The 25,099-nt window shown below is 35.4% G+C and overlaps 1 protein-coding gene across 2 annotated transcripts in view; it reads right to left on the reverse strand.

Moving 5' to 3' along the window:
* Nucleotides 1-270: 270 nt before the first annotated feature.
* Nucleotides 271-25,099, reverse strand: part of PRKX (protein kinase X-linked) — a 57,713-nt gene continuing 32,884 nt past the window's right edge. Inside the window, exons 4-9 of one of the 2 annotated variants that reach the window (XM_033052178.1) lie at nt 19,312-19,431; nt 13,478-13,573; nt 9,254-9,311; nt 7,110-7,187; nt 4,281-4,429; nt 271-3,866 (exon numbers count right to left, since the gene is read on the reverse strand). In XM_033052178.1, coding sequence (XP_032908069.1) covers nt 4,304-4,429; nt 7,110-7,187; nt 9,254-9,311; nt 13,478-13,573; nt 19,312-19,431 — 478 coding nt within the window. In that variant the 3' untranslated portion in view covers nt 271-3,866; nt 4,281-4,303. Of the gene's footprint in view, nt 3,867-4,280; nt 4,430-7,039; nt 7,188-9,253; nt 9,312-13,477; nt 13,574-19,311; nt 19,432-25,099 lie in introns of those variants that run through there. The other variant, XM_033052179.1, reaches the window with a different exon arrangement.

The raw sequence follows: 25,099 nt of genomic DNA on the forward strand, positions 1-25,099 counted from the left end.
TAGGGTCATATAATCAAAATTTAATGAGAAGTTCAAGTTAACACTTTTGATTATTGGTGCACTACCGAAATGGTTTTGAAAATGTACTTTTTGGTGTTTCTTCAACACCATCTGAAATCTGTCCCAACACTTGTGTCTTGTTCTGAAAAGGCATAAAATGTGAAAAGGAACAGTTACCTTCCTACTCCTCTCATCTCCCCTTCACCATTTTCTTGGATGAAGAACCCAAATCTCCTCCCAGCATAAATGGAAGCAAACTAAGTTTAAACATTTGAAAAGATATAAAGGTTTATTAAATGAATCCAGATTTGACAGATATTACATTAAATTAAACAGCAATAAAGTTTTACTAGGGTTTATGTACAGATCACAGTGATTTTTCATTGTGCAATGAGGGCTGACTTTGTAACTTTGAACAGTACTTACACGTGAGCTACAAGAAGCAACCAGCAACACCCAACATTAGCCCAAGTGAACCTTGCAAGTCGAGCAGTCCAAACTGATTACGCAGCACACAAATGCCTGCTACTACTATCACTACTTACTACACACAGAGTATTTATAAAGCAGTCAAGGTTTGCCATAGAAAAGTGCAAAACATGGGAATTCTGTACACAGTACAGTACAAAAAGGAATCATGCTACAGTCATTGAAAGCTGAAAAATAATTCTATAGCATAGGAAGCACTGCATCACAACTCTTCTGAATGGCAAGCAGATGGGCTGAGGAACAGCCATATCTTCATTGCTTTCAAAACTGTAAAATCCCTGTTTATCCATTTAAACATAGTTTAGTACCTATATTTGATTGATAACAATGACTGCCTACAGTGGAAGATCACATTATTAAAGCTCAGTAGCACACATATTCATTGATCAAGCTCATTTACAGGAAAATCTACAGCATGTTCTTCATTGAAATCATGAAGCATTTATATCATTTGGTTACAAGGCAATTGAGTTTACAATTCATGTTTATCACTTAAAACCTCAGATTGGGCAATTCAAAATATATATATAAAAAACTCAAAAATAAAGGTTGTTTTTTAATGTTTAACATTCTTGTTCACTGACCTAGAATATCAAAGGCCTATGGGCTCTCTTGCAAGACAACAGTCCTTATGCAACAGTCTATATGTAAAAACACACATTAACAGAAGGAATCAAAATAAAATGAACTTCACAGAACACTCTACTTGAATAGAAACTAAAAAAACATCTTCTAGTCTTCTCAAAAAAAATCCATAAATCCAGAATTCTTAGTGCAGTGTTTACCTGCATGAGCACTCAGAACTACATTAGTGGGCCATGAAGTCCCAGTTAAGACTTAAAGCAGACTCACTTGTACAAATAAATAAAACAGCCAGGTAACAACACCTCATTAAGTCCAGGACTGTGGAGAAAATAACTGATCACTTAAAATAATGCTTCAAAAGTGATTTGGTTTTATTTTTTAGTTCAGTATTTTAATTTTAAAAAATTGAAAGCGGTTTTGTACTAGAAAGCATGCTGACGAGGTCAGTAGTTCGGTGTATGTACACATGGCTCGGAAACAATCTAAAGTCAATGGATTATCATTATTAATAACATTGCATTCACTTCCTTAGTCTCCACCACAATGAGTGTCAGTGCATCCACTGCCAGCAATGGATAAGATTCATAAAAATAAAATCCACTACCTCCTGTTGTTCAAGCATTCAAAACTTCTAACCGCCACTGCGGCATATTACTCAAATTCAACTTCATTTCTTCAGATCTGAGCATTTAAACACAGAGCAGCTTTGAAATTTGAAGAAGAGTCCTATATTTAGCACACTTTCTTGTTTCAGTATGTGAATTTTCAAATAAGAAACTGATATTGTAGTATTCAGAGTCCATACAATACCATAAGCTCCTATATTAAGAAAACTCCTAAACTGTTTTCTCTCCCCCTTACAAAAAAAAGCTGCATTTCATGTTGAAAATGTAATTTCCTATGGATTGTTCTGCTTGCATAATGTCAAGGCAGCTTTGTGATATTCCAGAATTATAATTCTGAAATATCCTTATTTTGTTACACATTGTGCATTTTTGCAAGGAGTTATACAATCTAACACTTGCTTTATGAAGAAAAAAATCAACCCTAGAAGTTACAGGTTCTCAATAGTACTTCTGTATTGTTTAAGCAAAAAAAACCAAAAAACTGAGATCACTTTTCCATGAAGAGACTCCAGTAACAAATCTGCCATAAAACCATAAATTTGGTAATTTCAGTAGCAATTACTAGAATGCCTACTTTGTAGGCATTCAGGATTCAGTTTAGAAAAACAAATCTTCAGCCTATACTTCTTACTGCTTTCAGATCAAAAATGTGGAGAGTAGTTTTTGGGAAAAACTGTCTGTATGATCTAATTAAACAGTATTATGTAGAGCCATAAATCATAGTAGTAGAAGTCCAGAAAGCAGTTGTGCTCTGAGAAAAAAATAAATTTGGTCTAAATATGATAATCTCACTAGAAGTTACCTAAATCCACATCTTAAAGAATGCAATTGCTTTTTGTAATTGAAGCACTTCAAAATCAACTCCCTTGCATTAACAAAAGTATCACAATATGTAACATGAAAAAAAAAACCCTGAAAAAGAGATTCTGCCTAGTATTCAATCTACCTTCATGGTTCTGTTCATTCATATATATAGATACATACATGTGCACATACTGATATTTAGTGCTACTTAAAATGAAGCAATATTGCAAATACTTCCAAAACACAGTGTGCTCAAGCTGCTAGAAAGATGTCAGCACAAGATGAAAAAAAGAGACTGTGCATCTAAGGTTTGAACTCCATACATATGAAATTGCTGGCAGCAGGGACTAGGACATTTTCAAAAAAGAAGGAGCAGAAAAAATAAGGCTGCACTATATATTCAGTCTTCCCTCTGATATTCTGAAGTGTTCAGCATTCAACAACAATTTCACGAATGAAAAAGGTCTGTTATGGCTCATGCTTTACATTTGGAGAAGACAACAAGCTTGCGAGGGAACAACTGTCAGAGCCAGTTAAAGCCCTTTTATCAAGACTGACTGACTTGCATGTTTACAGCAAGTTTTCATGTGAGGACTCTCATTTCATACAGTGTATAATCACTCAAAATTCTGGTTTTCAGAGACATAATTGTAACAGAATTTTATAAATTAGGCATTAAGATGCATCTTAAACAACAATAAAACATGCCATTGTTTTTCTGCTTTCAAGTACTATGGTTATAAGTGTGAGGCATTGGAAATTTTAGGTACAAATCTTTTTAAAACTTAATTATTTTTGTTTTTTACAAAGAATTATAAAATGTATATAAGATGATGAAAAACTCATTTATCCTTTTTTAAGACTTTTATTTCCTAAAGAACTTCTTGAAAAACATTATTTGAAAAATAAAAATCATAGACTCTGCAAAGTACAAAAATTTACATCTTTGCACAATTCCCGTGCTTTAGTTGTACTGTATTCATTATATACATATATACTAATTTGTGCTTTTAATTACACAAGTTTAGTATAAACTTATAAAATTAAGTCTATGAGTTAACTATGCAAAAAGGATCTGGGAATAGCAGGAAACTTAATTCAACCATAAGTTAGAAAACATAATCCTAAAAATATCATTTTAGTTAGTCTACTTCAGAGCAGACTATCATTATTACAATTTCCTAAACTAAAGTCAAATGTTTACAGCAAAAAATTATTCCTGCCTCCATCTTTTTCGACATTATATACTAATACACATATCTGAATGCAGTATCATTCTTAGCCACAAAGAAAATTTTCCTTTATATCTGAACTCCATCGCTCTTCAGACTTGGTCTCAGCACTTCAATTTCCTTCCAGTTTCTAAAACAAACAAAAAAAAAAGAACAAAAAACTTAAGATGGACTATTTGAACTCAGGAACAAGCATCAACCCATCACATTTATAAGACAGAATATCCAGGGTACAGAATTAATCTGACAATCTTATTCCTCTAGAGTCTGTATTCTTAGTCGTAAAACCTTACAGTTAAGAACTATCACATTTCCTTATCTGTCAAATCAATCTAGGTATTTTTTTTAACATACTATTTAAAAAAAATAAAGGACAGGAGGACTTCAATATCTGTACGCAAACAAGCCTTAATCAGTGTAGAAAACCAAGTCCTGGGAGGAAAGTGATTTTTGTCACTTCAACCCATTATGAATCAGAAAATGTAATTTCTGCATGTGGTTCTCACTGCATGTTTTCAAGTGCACTCTTGGCATTCGGACATACCTTGTCCAGTGTAGATGTTATGCTCAGAAGTTCTTGAAAATTTCTAGATCTTTAGGAGGTACCGGAGGTGTCTTGTTCCAGTCATCTTCAGGATAAGCTTCAAAATTGGAAGTATCTCCATCATTGGATACTTTGGGCACTATGGGAGGCTAGTCAGAAGAAGCACAACAAAAAATGTTAGTAGTTTCCTCAATGAGCTCCCCTCCATCATACTATTCTGTAAAAGATCTATTAAACAAATGGAGTACAGATTTACAGTTCACCTTTTCTCAATAACAAATGGCGTGAGAGAGAGGAGCTTGCAGCATCACATACACATTCCCATACTTATTCAATTTTTTAAATTTAAATAATGTGGTTAAAGGACACTCAGATTATTAATACACTTAATACAGATACCTATTTTATCGAGCACTAGCTTCTTTTCAAGTAAGAATCTCCATAGCAGCACGCGAAACTGCTACCATAAAGAAGGAAAAAAGCCTCCTCTACACTGCTTTCAAATAGATTGATTGCTTTTAAAGAGGTTGAAATTAATAACTTCTGTCTCCCAACTGTGGTTTTTCCTTACCTAGTAATAAATTCAAGCAGGTAAAGAAATTTCTTCACCATAACTCATAAAAGCAGCTTAATTCAAATGGTTTGTTTTTATGAAACTTGAAGATGCCAAGAGAAATGTCAGTTTATTTGTTTTCACAGAGGATCCCTTCAATTTCTAGTATTGCTCATCAGTTTCACAGTACCTGTAGTTTTAACTTCTCTTAAATCTAACATTGAGAATACTCCACGCTTCTGGCCACAGGCTATAAGATAAAGATCCTTTCAGGAACATTTAAGGTGCTAATGAAGGGCAAACTCCTTTTCCTCTCTCAAAGGACATTCATTTCTCTATCCTCTTCTCAGCAACTGAGAACTTAACTACCATGTTGAGTCCAACAGAACACTTCAGAATGAGAAAACCTTACAGATGATCACTGCACTGGCTCAAAGTTACACGACAGACAGAGCTATGAAGTGTGGCAAAATGCTATTCTGCATATCCTAAAAAAAATAAGTCTGGCTTCCACTAGCTCATCACAGCTTATCTGATCCTTTGGCCTTCTCAAAAAGACATCATCAGTAGGTTTTCAATGGGAAAGATGGGTCCCTCTAAGACAGTACTTCCAACCTTCAGCCAAAAGTAGAGTCCTAATTCTGTGTCTGGCAGTCACAGTAATACTGCCCAGATGCTGAGAAAATGTGCAAAATCTGCTCTGCCCCTGAGAACTGTCTGCTCCACTGTGGGCAGTGTCTGGTACCCCTCCTCCTTGTAAGCATTTTGGCAAAAAAAACCCCAGTTTTGTGAAGAGACACACAGAAAAAAAAGAGAGAAAGTATGATGAATGAAATTATTTTCTCTCGTTCAGCCATTGCTATTGTTTATATGATATTGATATTTAAGACCTTATTAGGACCATGAATAAATGCATCATTTATACAATAGACAAATTCACATTTTTTACAAAGAATATGGAGCATTGTGTGCATCATTTCATATTTTCAATCTCTCCATCAGTATGAAATCGTGAAAACAAATTCTGAAGAACATAGCTGCCTCTAGAAATAACCAAGTAAAATTCTGATCCACTTCAAATCCCTACTCTTAAGTTTAATTAAGCATCACCTCATCTTGTAAGAGTCTAATGTAACCATTAACCAGCTTAATCACAGAGATTAAGAAACAAGTTTTGTATTTGTAATAATCTGAATGTTACAGTGACTCTTTTTGGATTCATTTTTTTAAATGAAAATGCCACACAAAGGATGTTTAGACCTGAGACATTTGATTGTACATCTAACAATAATTTTTAATTCTATTTGTTTTTTATTGCTTTGGCTATCATAAACTTCAGAGTTTATATATTTATAAAACAGGTTATCATCCAGTTTGTGTTCTTTGACGATTTCAGTAAATAGAATTTATAGGAAATACCCAGGAAAATGTGACTTCATTACAACACATCCATATATATATATATATATATATACGTATTTATATATAAAACGTCAACTGGGTGCAATAATGATTAAAAATAAAACAAACCCACACATTTAAAACAGTGCAAACTTATTTTTCTTAAAGAGAAAAGTCATCTACTTTGTATTAGATATTGCTTACAAGAAAACATCAAGAACATTTTAATATTCTCTTTTTTTCCCCCCCCCAAGAACTCAAGGTATCTACCTGGAATTTAAGAACAAGAAGCTAATGCAAAGAACACAGTTGGAAGGAACTGTACAAGTTAGCAAACTCTAAAGAAGGAAAGAAAGAAAGAAGGCAGTTTTATTTCCAAAGGACTTTAAAACCATTTTGCAGTGTTGATAGCTTTGGCATACACGTGCCATCATACAACCAGTGCTATTAAAAAGTATGTTGGAATTGCATTCATAAATCCTTCTCTTCCACCTTCTCTATTCCTCCTACTACCACATGCTTTACATTTTATTAAAACATTTACCTGAATTGAACTTCGCACAAAAATATAAAGCCCACAGTAAAATACTTCCATATATGCAAGGACAAGGAAAAAAAAATTCAAACCAACAAATTATTAATCCCCTCCACCTCCCCAATTAAAAAACCACTTAGAGCAAGAAATCACAAAACCCTAAACCTGAAAACCAAATTTATTAACTAATCAGCTTCAGCAAACTAAAGTAGGGAATTTTTTTGACATGGTTATACACACACAAACACACAGATGCAACAGCCAACAAACCTTCAACAGATCAGCTTAAATGAACAATGATTTCTCCTTGTGATGTCCTATACAGTATTGCAGAATGTACCTTTAATCTCCTTTGAGGTACAGCATCCCAGTCTATAGACCTGAACCATCGATGTCTCTTCACATCATCTGCTCCATTCTTTAAGGAAAGAAATCAAAATAACTATTTTTTTAAGCTACATGTATACCAAACCATGTATTTAATTATTTCATTACAAGGACTGTAATATCAAAGAAGTCTATCCTTTTTTCTTTTTTTGGGGTGATAATCATTAAAAGATTCTAAAGAGTAAATTTGTAGTGTTAATTCCCTAGCAGGTCCCGAGTTCCAGCAATAAAACCCAACTATTTTTGATGTGAGGCTTTTTCTAGCATTCTTCTGACACAATGGAGATCCAGAACAGGCTTTAAAGTAACCACAAAACCATTCACTGCAGTCCTATTCTCTTTTGTTTTCTCCAACATTTTAGATAATGTCTTTTATTCAAATATACTCTCTAATTCTTGCAACATATAAGAAAATAACTGAGGGTTGATCGTTTTTTAAATAAAAATAATGTCTGGGAAGCACATAGTTTTTTCCAATATTATAGCTATTTAATGCTGATAGCAAGAGGTTCTCAGTACTGTTACAAAAGTAAGTATATTAAAACATTTGTTTACATTTTAGATATACAGTTAAAGGTGCATTTGCCTTGTAATGATTATTCTCTCTGGAGTGCCTGTTTTATTTATGTACATAAGAAACAAAAATGTCTTTTTTTCATTATTAAGCTTGTTTCAAGCACAGACTTGTTCTCAAGGCATTTAAGCAGTGGGGAAAAACAGCTGGTTCTCTGTTTCAGGTCTGATCACAGCACAGCACTCAAGACTATACCAAGTACAGCTCTACAAAATGAACATTTGGGTTTCTTCAGATTTATGTGCAGTGGGACTATCCATGTTCATATCCAATGAGGCATCAAGGGCAACAGTATCACCTAGCTCCCTCAAAAGCAGATCTAACTGAATGCTTCACCAGAAAATGTTCAGTGCGATTTACATCTCTTTAAACCAATTATGATCATGGAAGAGGATCAGACAGCAGTGCTAGCACTCCCATCCCAAAATCTGCTTTTAATTAGAACTGTTTTATGATTTAAAAATCAACTGTAAGGAAAATCCCAAAAAAAACCCTAAGCAACCATAGACTAAAAAAAACCTCCCAAAACAACACAACACCCAAACACATTTACCAAAGCCCATGTTTGAATATGTCAAGATTTGCTTTTGTTCTTGTGTTCCTTCAAAACTGTCCAAAGATAAAAAAAGTTTTCACTGGTAAATGAGTTTAAAAATTTGCAGCTTAAGAAATCTTCCTGAAAACACTACAAAGGATTCTGAAGGATAAGGAAAACATTATTTCCTGCTTTTTCTTACCAGTCTAAATTTGTCCCATAAAAAGGCTCCAAAAGAAAACATTGGACAGCTTGTTAAAGCATTTATACTTATATCAATATGCTAAGAAAACACTGGATGATTGTGCACCTTTTACATTTTTCAGCTATGTTTACCATTCGATGTGCTTTGGGCCAAAAAGTAAACCTCCCACATCCCTTGCCCAGAGAAATAAAAAATGTAGATGCCTCTGAAGAAATGAAATATTATACAAGCTAATTTCAGTATCTATTGTCATCAGAAATCTGTTCAGATTTGCGTAAATAAGTCTTCCTGGTGGAAAAGTATTTGACTGTGCTTAATCAGCCCCACCAAGACAATGACCAGGTATCTTAGTACTACAACAATCCTTATACTCCTAAATTATTAAAATTAAAAATAGTTTTGAGACTTCTAATTTGATTAGTGCTCCTCCTGGGATTAATACCTCCACAAAAAGGAACCAAATGAGCGGGCACCCTGTACTACAAGGTTTCTGGTCTAATCCATGTTTTCACATTAATGAAGGGGTGATGGTGGGAGTGGTGGTGAGGAGAGAGGGAAACCATCATGAAGAATAGCATTAATCTAAATAGGAGAGAATGATTTTCAGAAAAACAGAAATACACAGGTTAATCTTTGCACTTAGGATTGCATTACCTAAGCAATGTATGGAAAATGTATGTTTCATGCTTATAAAAACAAAAACTCCATGAAGAGCTGGTCTGTATCTTTCCAACAGAATTCTTAATACCTTGTGCTGTGTTACACTAAAGATTTTATACTGACCTTCATATTTCCTAGTCGTCTTGTTCTGTCAACCACAAGTAGCTTCTTAATAAGGTCTCTGAAGTAAAGAAAACATGTTCTCTGTTAAACAGAAGTAATTTATATTTGACTGTCAAGTATTACAGAATACAGACATGCTTCCCTTTGACCCATTCATTTCCTCATATTTTAGGATATTTAAGAGTAAACAATAAAAAAGAATCTAACAGAATTCTTTCAGATTTCTTTTAGACTCTTCCAAGAAACAAAGGAAAAAAACTCTCTCTCTCCTTCCTGCCTCTTGCCAAGTAGCACCATTTTGTTTTTTGCATTTTTGTATTTTACTGGGCATTCAAAATCTCAAAATGGACCTCCAATCTGTTTGTCAGAATTCAATAGTAATATATATTAAAAAAACAGCTAAAGCTGCACCCTTATCTTTATAGTAAATATCCAGGGAAACCATGGAAGAGCTAGTCATCTGCTTAAAACTAGTAACATCTATAATTTCATTGAAAACAAAAAGCCTCACAAGACACTGGTTGGTTCGTTGAACAGTTCTACATAAAGCTAAATCAACATTTTAAAAGATTAAAAGAGGTTTAGAGACATAAACCTCTTCAATTTTAATAGCAAAGTACTTCAAATATTAAGCCTCAAACAACTATGACATAAACTAGAAGTTTCATAATTTATGGAATTAGCTTCAATACTTATGAGTAGAAAGAAAAACAGGACTTCTAACTTCTATAAGCAGTTACATTTTATCTCAAAGATTATTTTTCTACTAGATTTTAGAAAAATGGCATCCTGGACTAGTTGCATGAAGCACCAATGACAAGAAAGAACTAATTTCTAAAATCTCAAGTAGTCCTGAGAGACGATTTACAGCATGAAATACTAGAGATTAAAGAGTATGGTTAGTTCCAATTCTTAACAATATGGCTAGTTCCAATTTTTAACAACATGAAATTATGGCTAGTCCCAATTTTTAACAATATGAAACTTCTTTTTAACAACAACAACAAGTCAAGAGTTTTATTCACAGAAAAGAACACAAACATAAAATGACACACCTGCCTCTCTCCATCCCTAATGGATCCCTTTTGAAATCACAAAAGGGCATACAGAAAGAACTGAATGTACCAGACTGTTTAAAAAGCTGTTGCATTTGGCAGGAATACAATTTCAAAATTCAACTGGGAAAAAAATTTAATTACCAGATATATGAAAAAAAAAGTCTATGTAAAAAAGCGATTTTTAAAACTCTTGTGATTATTCCAGACAATCAATATTTGAATTAGATTAAATCATGTGACCAACTCCTTTTACAGTCACCTTTGTAAAAGCATCCCTTTCTACTTCACAAAAAGACCATTCCTTATAGAACAGGCTACAGGGATAGCCACTTATAAGCACACTTAAAACAGAAGTAGGGTTGAAAAGAAATCCAGAAATCCAAAAAGAGAATCACAGAGTTTATGGCCTAAGACACAATCCTATTCCTATAAAACCAGACAATATTTCATGGATCATGCTTGATTTGCTTCAAAAATTCATCATAAAACAGTTAAGGGGTGAGCTTTCTTGGTGATACAGTGTTTGTCACTGAAGATGACACTTGCTGCATTGGACCAGTGAAATATCCATTGAACTGAAACAAATAGATGGTTTAGTAGATCTTTATTACATTGGTTCTAAAAAATAATTTTAAAATTATGTTAAAATTAATTCAATAGATATGCTGCTGTATGTATTTGGAGAATCAAATTCTACATGAAGGTCTTTCCACACCAATAATCAGTCAAATCCCGTAACAGTGACATTTCATTGGGAGTCTTCCAAAACTGGCTATGCAAAAAGAAAAGTTTAAAAATACAGTAAGGAAGAGTGACATTCATGCAGCAGGAGGGAAAGCAGAAGTGGTACAAATTCAGAAAATAAAAAGTACGGGAGGGTGATAGGGGTGAGTAAAAAATGTCAATGCCTGTAAGCTCAGGGAGCACATATCCCTAGGGAGAGAAGCATTCTCACAGTTTAGAAAGGGAAATAATTTTGCTACCTCAGAATGGTGAGTTGAAACACTGTGTAGCACTAATACCTCATCCACAGTCTGGATGTGACAGGATCCAAGTCAGCCTGCTATCTGGCTGAAGTACTGACTCATTGGAAGAAGAGAGAGAAAACAGATGGTTTAGAAGGTGAGATGCAGACTGCCTTAATTGGACGAAATAACCTTGGCACTTGCTTTAAGCTAATGATGCAGAGATGTTGAAAGACTATCCAGTTTTGCATATTGTGTTTTAAAAGAAGGAAGAGGGGCTGACATCCAAGACACTGTGCTCACAACTCCTGAAGAAAGCAAGTGAAGCCACAGAAGCAGTGTGGCCAGCAGGACAGAACACTGACTGCCCTCCTTGGCAGTGGTGAACCCACACCTAGTGTCCCTGTGTCCAGTTCTGGGTCACTCACTTCAAGAAAGACATTGAGAAGCTGGAGTGTGTTCAAAGAAGGGCAGTGGAGCTTGTGAAGGGTCTGGAGGGTAAGTCCTACAAGGAGTTGCTGAGAGTGCTGGGCTTGTTTAGCCTGGATAAAAGGAGGATCGGGGCAGCCTTATTAGTCTCTGTAACTGCTTTCACTGTATTGTATGGGTTGTTAGTGATAACCGAATTTGAGGTGCTCCACCTTCTGATCACAATATTTTAGTTCAGTGCATGGAATACTACAAGAGAAAATCCATTTTCGATTAGGAAGACTAGACAATAAGAGTACACTAAACTGGAAACTGTGTGGTACTAAGAGAAATCTGTTACAAAGAGACAAAAATATGAGACACTAGTCAGCCTAAGGGGATGCAGACATGCTTCACTCAGCGCACACGATGATTCAGTGGAGGCTTAAAAAACCAACCAAACAAATAAACAAAAAAAAAAATCTTTCTCAAATGATTAGTTTTGTTTGTATCTGTTTACCCAGTAGTGACAATAAGCAAGTGCCTCTTTAAGGTCACCATCAAAACACCACCAGTGATTAACACAGGAATGTTAATCACTGTCTTCACTTCCTCAGTCATTTATTCAAGTATTTCAGGTTCTAGGAGAAATTTCACATTTATAATTGGATTTCCTCTGTTTCAGTGTTTACTAAATTACTTCAGTTACAGCATTTTTAAATCAGAAAAAAAAACTTATTTCATCTGCAATATACCTTTAACAACTGTTAAATAATGAGAATTAAACCCACATTATATGAATATGTAATACTGCATATTGAACTGGGCCCCTGTTATCATAAATTTAAGTTGATTTTACACTAGAACTTCTGAAGTACCAGAGTTCTCTCAAATAGTTATGCTGAGAGTGATTTAAGTGGTATGTATCTATAGATAGAAACAGTATTCTCTTCCTGCTCTCCTAATTTTTATTCAGATTATCTACTCATATTTCTTCTCTTGACCTTCTTACACTACAAGCCAGGGGGGCTTGCACAAGGTGGAAAAGCATTTACAGTAATTTCACTATTATAAGCGCACCATTTTGACTAAAATTTTGCTCCCAAACCGGAAGCGCGGCTTACATTCAGGAGCGGCTTATATATGAACAAATTTTGGAAATTTCCCAACCAGGAAGTCCGAGCCAGCAGCAGCCCCAAGCCAAGGTGGAGCCCACCCGGCCCTGGGCGGCGGCGGGGCAGTGGCGGCGCAACGGCAGTGCTGCCCATCCCCGGGGGTACACGGCACTGGTTGGGCACGCCCCTCTCCCTCTTCCCGGCGGCAGCAACCAGGGATGCCCCCCCCCCGCCTCCTGGCAGCAGCGGCGAGCGGGGTTGGGGCCACTCCCTGGTGGCTGCCCCGAGCAGGGCCGAGCCAGGCAACTTTGTGAAAGTTGCACACGGATCCTCGCTGCAAACGAAAGTGCGGCTTACAATCCGGTGCAGCTTATTTATGGAGGAAAAACGAAACATCGCTGACACCCTGGAAGTGCGGCTTATAATCGGCGCGGCTTGTAATCATGAAATTACTGTACTGTCCCATAATACACAGAAAAGAGAGTCAGACATTATCTTACAACTGTATCATCACCTTGAAATCTACCAAATATATAAGTTTATTTGGACTGAAAGTGTAAATGTTATATAAAATATTTTCCGAAAATCAGAATCTGAAATCAGGTCTTCTAAAAACATGTTTTAAAACAGTACTCAGGAGGTATTTAGAAAAGACAGTGTTGGAAGTCAATGACTTACTTTACATATAAATCCAAATGCCTTGGGAAATCTATTTTGCCAGCAAGAATCTTCTGATATATACCAAATGGATTATCATCAAAAAATGGAGGAAACCTATTTTAATACAGAAAATTTTAAGATGTTAGAAAAAGAAGTTTTAAAAACCTTATAAGCAATATTATGCTATAGCAATTCCCCTCAGAAATAACTGATTATATTATTCTTTTTGGTAGGACATTACCAATCAAATAGTATCTTGAAAATAATTTAAGGTTTCCATTGTAAAACAAAAAACATTTTTGTACCAACACACTGAAGGCAGAATTGAAATTTAAACATAAGAACAGAATAGGAAAATAAAAAATGCTACATAATTGCAGTAGAAATACAATTTATGAAACGGATTTTCCACATTAGAAGTAAAAAATGCTTTGCCTTTATCTCTAAAACCCAGGGATAACGCTCCAAAAGAGCATTACCATTTTTGATCTTGTCCTGTAACTGCAGGCACACCCTTATTTACCAGTTTCTGTCTAAAGCGCTAAAGGACCTTTACAAGAATACATTATCCAATTCAGTTATTTATTCAGTTATGTTGTTCATCTTGAATTCAAGTATATGTTTTGCTAGATAAGCTTTTTGAAACAGTCAGACTGCTCACAACTCTCCAAGTGCAGCTGCCTTTCTGTGTGGGACAGATAGTTTTCATTTCATAATCTTCCCCACAACAAATAGCAAATTATCATGCAATTAAAATTCTACATTTATGTTTTCTATGAAGTTCTTCATGAAGTTATGAGCTCACAGAGAGACTACTTGTTGTTGCACAGCTCCAGCACGAATTCAAAGTTTACTGCTGTGCTTCCTTTTCTAGCACAATACATCCCAATTGCTGCAAGAGCTGCATCAGCACAGCCAGTACAGGCAGCTGAGCCCAAGTACAAACAGTTTTCTGAGTGTCAGACGTTCTTAAAAGTTACCAAAGGAAACCTTTCTAAGGGAATAGAATAACTAATTCAATAATCTCAGTCCTGCTTTGCCCTCCTTAACATGACCAAAGCAACCCTCTTACTATGCTTCTGCCTCCCTACAAAATTAAAAAAACCTGCAAGTTTTGAGTGTTGACCATATCAATTACATGCAACCACTATGACAGTTTAATTCAAATATTTTCACGTCTCCCTAAACATTTCATAAGTGCTTTCTCAAAGAACTTAACTGTGTGCATACACAGACAAATACAGTGCTTGTGGCTTTGGAAATCATTGATAGCACGAAAACAAGGATGAAAACAATGTTTCTTCAGGTTCTTTTAAAAATTTTATAGTAGTCAAACTAGCTTATTCTCAACAAGTACTATACATTATTTCCATTATGTTTTCAGAAGTATTAATTTGTTCATTATTCAGCTGATGATCAAGTGGATTAGCATTCCCTTTGAAATACTGTAAATTTTGGCCATGGCAATAATCAAATTCCATCAGAATAATTAAGTAAAGGTTAGGTTCATGGTAAAAAAAAAACATAATAATTCAAAACACTGAAAAGCATGACTAAACTATCTGGTTAGAGAAACACTAAAGGACATTTTTAATTGCTGTTCAGAAAGCCAGAGTACTTTCTTTATACAAAACTACTTTCCCAGCTAACAGGAAAGTGGAAGAACCTCAGGAATAACATGTGTCCTATTAAAAATTCCTGCTTTGACACTGAAGACCAAGGAAAATGTGATTGCTATTTAACATGCAAAAGTTTTTCCCCCACAAGAAAGACTATCATATAAAGTTTCTTCTTTTAGTCAAGCAACATAAATATCATTCACATTCTCCACAGCAAGTTGACAAATTCAGTTTTCTATTTATTATCTATTAGAATCTATACATAAAGCAATTAGAATGGTATTTTTAACTACTGCATTACAAAGCTGCCAGCTGCCATAAGCAGAGGACTGCACATTACTGAGGTGTGAAATCAAGAAGAATAGAAGTACATTATCATTTGTTCATATTTACATGTTTGAATTGCCCTTCGCTTTCCCACTTTGAAAATCCAAAATTACACTGTCTAGAGTTCCTGAGAAAAATTTAAATCACAGTTGGCTATATAGTAATTTTATGGCAATTCTGCTTAAAGTGCCTTTGAACTCTATGCAAAATGACAACAAGGTTTGAAAGATTGCAGTTTTCTCATGGACAAACCAAGTAACTTGATTTTGATGCTTTTTGTAAATGTCAACCTTCAACACAGCACAGATTTTAGACAAAACAACGTAAGTATTGTGCTGGAAGCTACCTAATAAATCAAGAAAAATCCCCTTGAGTTTCAGACTTTCTTCACACCACAACACAAATACAAACAGCTGCCTTTTCACCAACTGAAAAGAAGCTACAAAAAATATCATCTCTGTAAATGGGAGAACAGCTGCAAACCATTCATTTTGCTAACTGAAGCATAACAATGGCATGGACATAAGTTTCAAAACAGTCTGAAGAACCAAAGCTGTAAAACCTCAAGGGAAAACACACAGGTCTGAGAATATGAAACTGCACACAGGAACCATTAACCTACCTAAAATGGCAGACCAGCACATCACCAAAGCAAAAATAAAAAACATGTTAATACACAAAATTCATATTAGCAGCATACCTGATAACTAACAGCACAGTTACAACCTAACATACCTAATGTTATATAACAAGTGTATTTTTCTCTGCATTAAATTGTAACCGAACTCATCTACTCAAAAGAAATAGATGTTCCAACTCCTGTATTGACAATTTCTTCAGCCTGTTTAGATTAACTATATGAACTCGGTGTTACTCATGTGTTAAGAATTCTTCTCACCCTTGCTTCTCCCTGCTCCTTTCCCTTTCTGTATCTTGCTATGTTAAACCTAAACAGAACCTTGCCTTAAACCTAGTTTGTGCAAAAGAAGAATTCATGGGCCTCTGGAGATTAAGTTAGGGACATAAGACCCTGTAAAACAGGAAGGTGTGGGTTTGTTTGTTTGTTTTTAGAGAGCCCATTTTCTAACACACACACCTACCAATTCTTTTCAATTGCTTTTGGGTTTCAGAGAGACTAACTTCAGGAAATAACTATCAAATGTCTTACGTTTAATTTACTTGCAGACAGTAACTTAGTCTTGAAGTCAGGTTTTGTTCACCTCCAAAATATCTTCAGATTTCTTAAATCTTCTTTGAAGTTTGATGGATAAAGTTAATTAGGACTGTTTCTGTAATAAAAGCCTTGATAGTGAATATCTAGGCAGATCTTGAATTTCTGAGGAAAAGTGCTTTAAACCACTATTGCCAAGAACAGCAAAAAGATGATAAAATGTTAAAAGCATACATTCCCATCTAAAGGAAACACATACGCTAGGAAAGTAGTATCTATCTATACCCCCTATATCTATATCTTAAAAAACTCAAAACAAACAAAAAAACCCCCAAACAAACCTCAGAATGCAAGCACCCCAAACAAATAAGCTTCTATGGAGTCCCTATTCCAGCTTTGAAAAATGACTGAATGCTGCTGTGTTTTATCTTTTAGTGTTTGACAGAGTCCCTATCCAAAGTAGCATTCAATCATGAAGAGCATGTCTATACAAGTACTGTAGTAAAAACACCTTAGAAAATCACACACAGCGGACAGCTGCTCTGTCAATCAACCTATATAAAACCTCCCTAGACTTCTAGGAAAGTGTAAACTATATCTATTGGTTAGAAGCTTCTAAAAGTGAAGGAGTTTATATTAAACCACCTTCCCCCCTATCCCCCCACCCTGAAATCCAGGTCTCATCTGTTGAGCCAGACAGTGTCATAATGCAGAAGATCCTACATAAAAAACAAAAGCAGCTGCTCCTTTTTTTTTTATGAATAATATATACCAGTCATATTTCGGTAGAATACACAGCAGTCATAATTCAGCACGCTCCAGTCTTGAGGTCTTAATGACTCCAAGTATCTAGCTTGATTGCCACCTGTAGCCAGTGGAGGGAATCCTATCAACATCTCTGTAACGCATGCAAATAAAAAAGGCCCAATATCCACTTACACTGAGACCACACATATGTAACAGAGAGTGATCTCACTGAAACCCATGACAGGAAGGTAAATCACAGCTGGGTAACTGCAGCACCTGTGCTCATATTACAGCCCAGACACTTTTATCTACAGTCTTCCTGCTGTCTAGGACTAAGATTAGTGGCAACAAGATTGCTAGGAATCTCTTTTTTTCTCTCTGAGAATCTTTCACCTCTCTGAGAAGGACTCTTTTAACCAACTTGGGGTGCTCACCTTACAGGAAGCAATGGAAGAAAGGTGAAGCCTGGTCTCTGTACATATCAGCCTACTTAAATAACAGCTTCATATTAGACCAGGCCAAGCCTGCCTGGGTCAGCCAGCAACTATTATGTATTTTTATTGCTTTTCTGTCCACAAATTGCTATGAGATTCAAAATCAATGTGTATGCAAGCGTTCAGGACACTAAGAAAGCAAGCAGTGGGGTAGCAATGCTCTGCTGGGTAAAGTTGTGTTGCCATTGGGTGAACTTCAGAACAGCATATGCAATGGATTAGAGCTCTGAAGTGACTGCCCATCCATCAGGGGAACTATTCGCTCAGGTAAACTTAAAGAGTTTGTCCAAACACTGAAGAGTGAGTAAAGTCACTTTGAAATGACAGTACTGCACAGAGAAAAGAATGAATAAATCCAAGCAAGGACACTTTGTTCTGATCATTCTACAAGGCTGCAGATTTATAAGGGAAGGCCACAGAGGACACCGTACACAGCTGGGGACCAAGAAGGTGCAGAGCACACTGAGCCAGGTACCAGGCAGAAGTTCTAAGAACTATGAAATCAAACTGATGAAATACACTATGTTTCTTCAGAAGTTATGAAAGCCTTGCTTTTATCTGCATTTGTCCTACAGCATCCACGATGGCAAAGCCAATTGCCTTCAAAAATCCAAATCTGTTTTAGAAGTTCCCTCAAACAATATAGGCAAGACAAAGAATAACACACAGAAGCCTTGTACAGCACGTAAGCACAGTTTCACATTCTACCTAAATCAGTTACTTATTTTACCAAAAAAAATATTTATTTTTTGAAATCAAGAGAAAATTGAGAATATTAGTTTTATCTAATACTGACAAGTCATGAACAGTTATTTATATTAGTGTCCAAAACTGTTTCCCCAGTTAAAATTTGTATCTTCTGAAAACATTGTTTATAAAACAAATTCCAAAACACCAAAAGCAGCACTTGAGCAAACTAATTTCAAACAGACCTATAAAGCTTTTCCCTGTTCTTCTTCCCCTGGCTTAAAGATAACCAGTGTTCAACTGTAATACAAACTATATTAATAAAAGTTTTTCTACTTGCAGCAGTGCATTCGTAAAATGCACTGTAACTAGGATTTCCCAACACTGGAAATTAATTACAGAAGTAGTCCTGTTCTTTAGCCTCTAAATATAAAGGAGTTTGTGAATAAAAATTCTAAACTACAGCAAAACTTGAATTTCCAAAACACATAAGGAAAAGAAAAGGTGTTAAAAAAGTCTTAAGTAAAAATTAAAAAAACCAAACAGCAACAAAAAAAAAACCAAACAGCAAACCCAAATCCAAAACAAGAAACAAAACCCATGAACTCAAAACCCTAAAACATTCCCATAATAACAGTGATATATGTTCTTTTGTAAAGCTTCCCAATTCCTTTCTTCAAAGGCAGAAATTAAACTGGTATATCAATAATAAATTTAGCCAAATTTGCTAATCTAAGTATTGTAAACAAAACTAGCAAGTAATTCTGTATTACATAAATCTGCTTTGATATAGTAGTTATCACTTACCCTGACAACATCTCAAATATAAGAATTCCTAGGGCCCACCAATCCACAGCTCTTCCATGGCCTTTACTTTGTATAACTTCTGGTGCAAGGTACTCAGGAGTGCCACAGAGAGTCCATGTTCTGGTAGTAAAAGAACGAAAAAAACCACAAAACAAACAACAAAAGCAGATCAAAGTGGAACCAGTAATAGGAAAAACCAAACATACACTTAAGAAGTACCCAACATACACCTATGCACTTACTGCACAAAGAAACAGAAATAAGAGGCCTCTACAAGATCTAAACAGACTGCTTTCACGGTGTTTTCCAACTCTCCTGGAACAGAGATCTATGCAAATTAAGAAACTTCCTGTCTCAGAAAATATCTGTGCACTGAGTTTCCCAGCTGGTGCTGTGGTATTCCACCCATTAGACTATACATGGTTTTGAATTATTAACAGTGTTTTTCACTCTGTAAGTTGCAGACCTTGGGAGTTCATGGACTACTTCTGATAGGCCCAGAAGACAAGCTCGATGGCCTTTTCCAGCAAAACAAAATTTCATTTAGGAAAAAAAAGGGAAGGAGGGAGTTTTTAAAGAAGTAGTAGTTTAAATCAGCATATAGTTGCACATACACAAAGATTTGTTTTACCATCTAAGTTTCTCAAATAGTATTGAAATCTAACCTGTCATCACTTCCACAGTATTCATTAAAATGGAAACATTTTGTATTTTTAGTTATTTAAAGTATTTACAGGTGCAATTAAGTAAGCGTGAGATAAGTGGGCAATACATTTGTGATATACGTTAAAGTCATTTTTAGTCATTGCTTTCTATGGTAAGGTCAGAAGAAAACTGTTATAATGCTAATTAATTGAAGCTCAAATTCTATAAAGACAAGAAACAAACTGAAGCTAAACAGTTATGTTTACAAAGACCAAATTACATTTGAAAAGAAGAATATTTTGAAATAACTTTTTTAGAAATCTGAACTTTTCTTTATAAAAATGCCCATGCAGAATTTGTCTGGCTTCACTCCCTTGACTTAGGTCTAAATGTGTATTTTAGGAAAAAATGAAAAATGTGCTCTTATTTTGAATAAATTACCCTTCCCCAGCATCAAGTCAGAAGATGAAACTTTGTGCTCATCAATTCAAGAGAAACTAGAATCACAGCCCAGAGTAAGAAAGAAAACTGTATCACACTTTAAAAGGAGTTCCAGTAAAATATGACAAAGAATATATTCACAAATGGTCACTGCACATGATTTCTAACTTGCATCAAAAAAACCCTGAGTGCTTGTGACAGGAAGAATTTTCTCCAATCAAACTGGCAACACACTCCTGAACAAATGCATTAAGATGAACATCAATCACCTTTAGAAGTATTACTAATTTAGTTTCTTTTTTTTCTCTGAGAACGCAAGGAAGATGATTGTTCCACCCTACTCTGTGCTGACCTGCCTCACCTTGAGCCCTGTGTGCACTTTTGGGTACCACAAAGTAAAAAAGACATTAAGCTACTAGAGAGTGTCCCACGGAGGGCAATGAAGATAGTGAAGGGTCTGGAGGGGAAGCCTTATCAGGAGGGGCTGAGGGCACTTGGTCTGTTTAGACTGGAGGAAAGTGAGCGGAAACCTCACTCTGGTCTTCAACATCCTCACGAGGGGAAACAGAGGGGCAGGCACTGATTTCTTCACTCTTGAGACCCATGAGAGGACTCAAAGACGAGGCATGAAGCTGAGTCTGGGGAGGTTTAGGTTGGATATTAGGAAAAGGTTCTTCACCCAGAGGGTGGTTGAGCACTGGAATGAGCTCCCCAGGGGAGTGGTCACCAAGCCTGAGGAAGTTCAAAAAGTGATTGGAAAATGCTCTCAAGCACATGGTGTGACTGCTGGGGATGTCCTGGGCCAGGGCAGGAGTTGGATTTGATGAGTTTGATGGGCCCCTTCCAACTCAGCATATTCTCTGATTCTTTGAAATATTTTAAAGGGAGCTTTTGCGATGTATTTTTTTGGTTGGGTGGTTTTTTAAGCCTTAGTCTTGATTCATAAAAATAGTTAAGATAAAGGAAGAGAAGTTGTACAGTCATTTAAGGCCTTCAATGAAGAATTATGACTTGAATTTCTTTAAGCTTCAGTTTACTATGGTAAAAACCAAATTACTCCAGCTAAACTGTCAGAAGTGTTAGGCACACTTTTCACCCAATGTGCTTCAAGGTTCTTGAAACTACATTCCTAAGTGTAAAGAATACATCTTTAATTTTTACCATGAATTTATCTAAAAAATATAAACTCTTATTTTCCAAATCAAGCATACTGAAATTTTACATACACTGCTGCTTTACACTACTGCCATCTAGCAGCTACCTAGCTCAGGACTATGGAATTAAGAATAACAGCAAAGCTCTGTCATCTTTTGAAATGAAGTATTTCTCCCTCTCCCAAATTTAAAAAGCTGTATCCGTCATGTGCCTTAATCATACTGATTTAGGCAGCTATGCAAATGAAGCAGCTGACAGTTTTACTGAATTTTTATTCAAGCAAGAGGAAAACTGTGAATTAAGACCAATGCAACTTGAGGTCTCCTAGCTGCACTAAGAAATAAAATTTACTACCACCACTGTAACTACTTCCTTAATTTCAATCAAGAAATGTATGTTCACTAACTACACAAGAACTTGGAAGAAGCTCATGTTATTTTTTAAGACGCGTATTTGTGCTGTAAGAGCATGAGTTGTGTTTCCTCTTTCACTGATCATGAAACAGATTATTTAGTATTTTGGAAAACACATCAAGTACACATCCAAAAAGATAACATTTTAAATTATTTTTTATTATTCCTATTTTATGTCTACTGCATATGCATCTGAAATTCCACATAACTTTTCTGAAGATAAATTACAATGCAAAAAAATAAGAATAGATTGTTCCCTTCAAACTGCTACAAAATATTCACTGTTCTGAATTTTCAAGATAAAAGCAGAAATACAGATAAGCACTAATTAATAAGGTTGAATATGTAACTTTAAAACATGAAATACAGAATCTACTCTGGTTTGAAGGTAAACTACAAAACAATTTTGTGAAACTTTTGAAGAGTACTGTGTGAAGAAGTTCAGTCTCAATGGTCAACGTGTTTTGGCATTTTACACCACTCGGCATCCATCTCTGTAGTACCTGACAAGCTTTTTGCATACGAGCCAGATTAACAACGTATGTTTTGGTATTCTGTCAGTTTCTCTATAATTATATTTAATTAAGATTGCTTTGTATCCAGCCGACAAAAAATTCCTCTGCAAGACATTCTCACTTGCTTCTACAGTGGCAAAGAGCATACTTTGCAAACTACACTTACTGTGTCTTACTCAGTCTTTCTCTCTTGAATCCACTGTGTAGAACAGTCATGAGGCACGTTCAGCTTAAGCAACAGTGCAGAACTGTCCCCAGTATGTTTAAGATTAATATTAATCACTTCTCAAGTTTCTAGAAAGACTCACAAGTAAATTTATTTTTTTGGAATGTAAACTAAATAAACTAAAATTAACAGTGAATAACATTTCAGGAGGAAAAAAAAGAAATCACTCAAGACTTAATTTTACGTAAAATGCTTATAACTTTCTGAATGAAATTTGTCCATATAAAACCCATAAAATTCCATGCAGATTAGTTGTGTGCTTCTCTTAAGAAACATGGGAAGTAAACCCCAATGCCCAAAAAATCCCAAAAAACCATGGACACTCAAATCACAATGAAAAAAACCCAAGCAAAAAACACACAAAAAAAGGAAATCAAATTGGAAACAAAAATTAAATAAAAATATTACACCTAAAAAGCGGTATATGCTTTTCAGGAGGAGAAAGGTCTACAAATGTAATAGTTGTTAAGTTCAAAGGAAATCCTTTTTACAGCTTTCAGTTAACAGTAATTTATAAAAACCCCCTCCCCAACTTTCTTCTTGACATTGCCCTTTTTTAAAAGTAGTCGCACATCCATTTTATATTAATGTACTTACAAGAAACTCAAAAGGTTATTAAGTCTTCAGTTAAGCAACATCAAGGTGGAAAAGAGAAGAAATAAACAGCAGCTGAGGCAAAGACACACTGTTTTGGAGAAAAATTTAGAATTTTTAAACGTACACTATGAGTGAAAAAGGAGGAACAAGGATAAACAGAAGGACATACCAACAAGGAACAGAAGGAGCAAAGAAAATCTCCTCTCTTTCCTCTGTCTCTAAAAAGAAAATATTAAGAGTCTAGCCCTTCCAAAACTGTACTAATCAGAAGGTATGGGTGCAGGCTTCTTTCCACTGTGGGAAAATGAGCTATCAGCCAGACACACTTTCTGAAGAACAGCTTAACTGTAGAGGGAGATGGTGAATATTTCATCCCTTCACATATGGTAGTGGGAAGAAAGGAAAATGTCAATTAGGCAGCTACCAAATCATTCATGTGAAGTATTATGTATCTGGAAGGTGCGATTGTATGCAGAGTCTTCTGCAGACCATGTTTCCATTTATAGGTTATGTCTTCTTTCCAGGAAAGCCACCACTGTACCTGAGAGCAGGTTATCTCACAGTGTTTGAGACCATAAATACTTCATGTCTTATTTTTGCCATTCACATATGCTGTGTATGTGCACACATCTATACACTCACTGAAGATTCATGTGTACAGTTATTTGTCATGCATAAAAATGACAAAATATCTCCTATAATTACGATCTAATAGGCTATGCTGTAAACAAAAGTACCAACTGGAGTGCACTAGTGGATAAACGGCTGATAATTCTGTATTTTTATAGTGACAAAAACAACATTGTGAAGATGACTTCAGCTAGTGGAGAGAATACTTAGTTTCAAAAAAAACCCCAACAACACAAAAAACTAAACCAGATTTGTATAGGTAACTGCCTGTGCTCTAACTGATAATGTCCTTGCTCTTCCAATTTTATGTTCTGTATTTATGTTACCTCTTGTACATTTGAAGGTAAATCAGTTATGAATATAAAACTACTATAATCTTCTACGATTCAACACAAACTAATCAACTTCACTGCCCCACAAGCAATATGGAAAATACAAACCAAATTAAATCCAGTCATGATAATTAAGTTTGATTTTCCTAAAATATATTTGAAAAAAATTTACTCTTAGAGATTCATCTTCCAGGTTTAAAAATATACTCTGATGTGAATTATCAGCTTATTTACTGAAGAGTTACTTCTCTTGTGCCTTAAACCCACAGGAACACAAAACAAGAACTACCACTAAGTGGCAGTATTTACATGCAAAGAGCAAGTCATAAGTATTTGCCTGAAAATGTCATAAAGAGATTGTACTAATTTCTTACACGGAAGTATGCTACCTCTTCCTGCAAAGAGTTATTTTGCTTTAAACACAAAGCATTAAATTAAAGGCCAGCATTTGTAGGTTTTTTTGCTTGCCTAGTGGAAACTGAAATCAGATACTCATAATAAAATTCTATGTTTTTAAAACAGATTTTCAGACCTTAAAGGTGAATAGAACTTCTGATTCTATTTTGTGATTTGATTTGTCTCATCCGACTTTTACTTCATAATGGATCCACATTAAGCAGTTTCCTCAGACCCACTCTTGTTACTAATGAGTAAAACTTTACAAAAGGAAGGCCTTGCAAAATCGTGGCTCAGGCCTGTTACTTTGGCTGAGCAGAACAGGACTGCGGGAAAGTGACAAAGCTGAATAGAAAAACAAGTTATATAAACATTATGTGCTCACATCGTACTGTATGGTGGTTGGTTGAATTATGTTTGCTATGATTTAAAACTGTG

This window comes from Catharus ustulatus, chromosome 2 (assembly GCF_009819885.2).
Source record: "Catharus ustulatus isolate bCatUst1 chromosome 2, bCatUst1.pri.v2, whole genome shotgun sequence".
Lineage (NCBI taxonomy): Eukaryota > Metazoa > Chordata > Aves > Passeriformes > Turdidae > Catharus > Catharus ustulatus.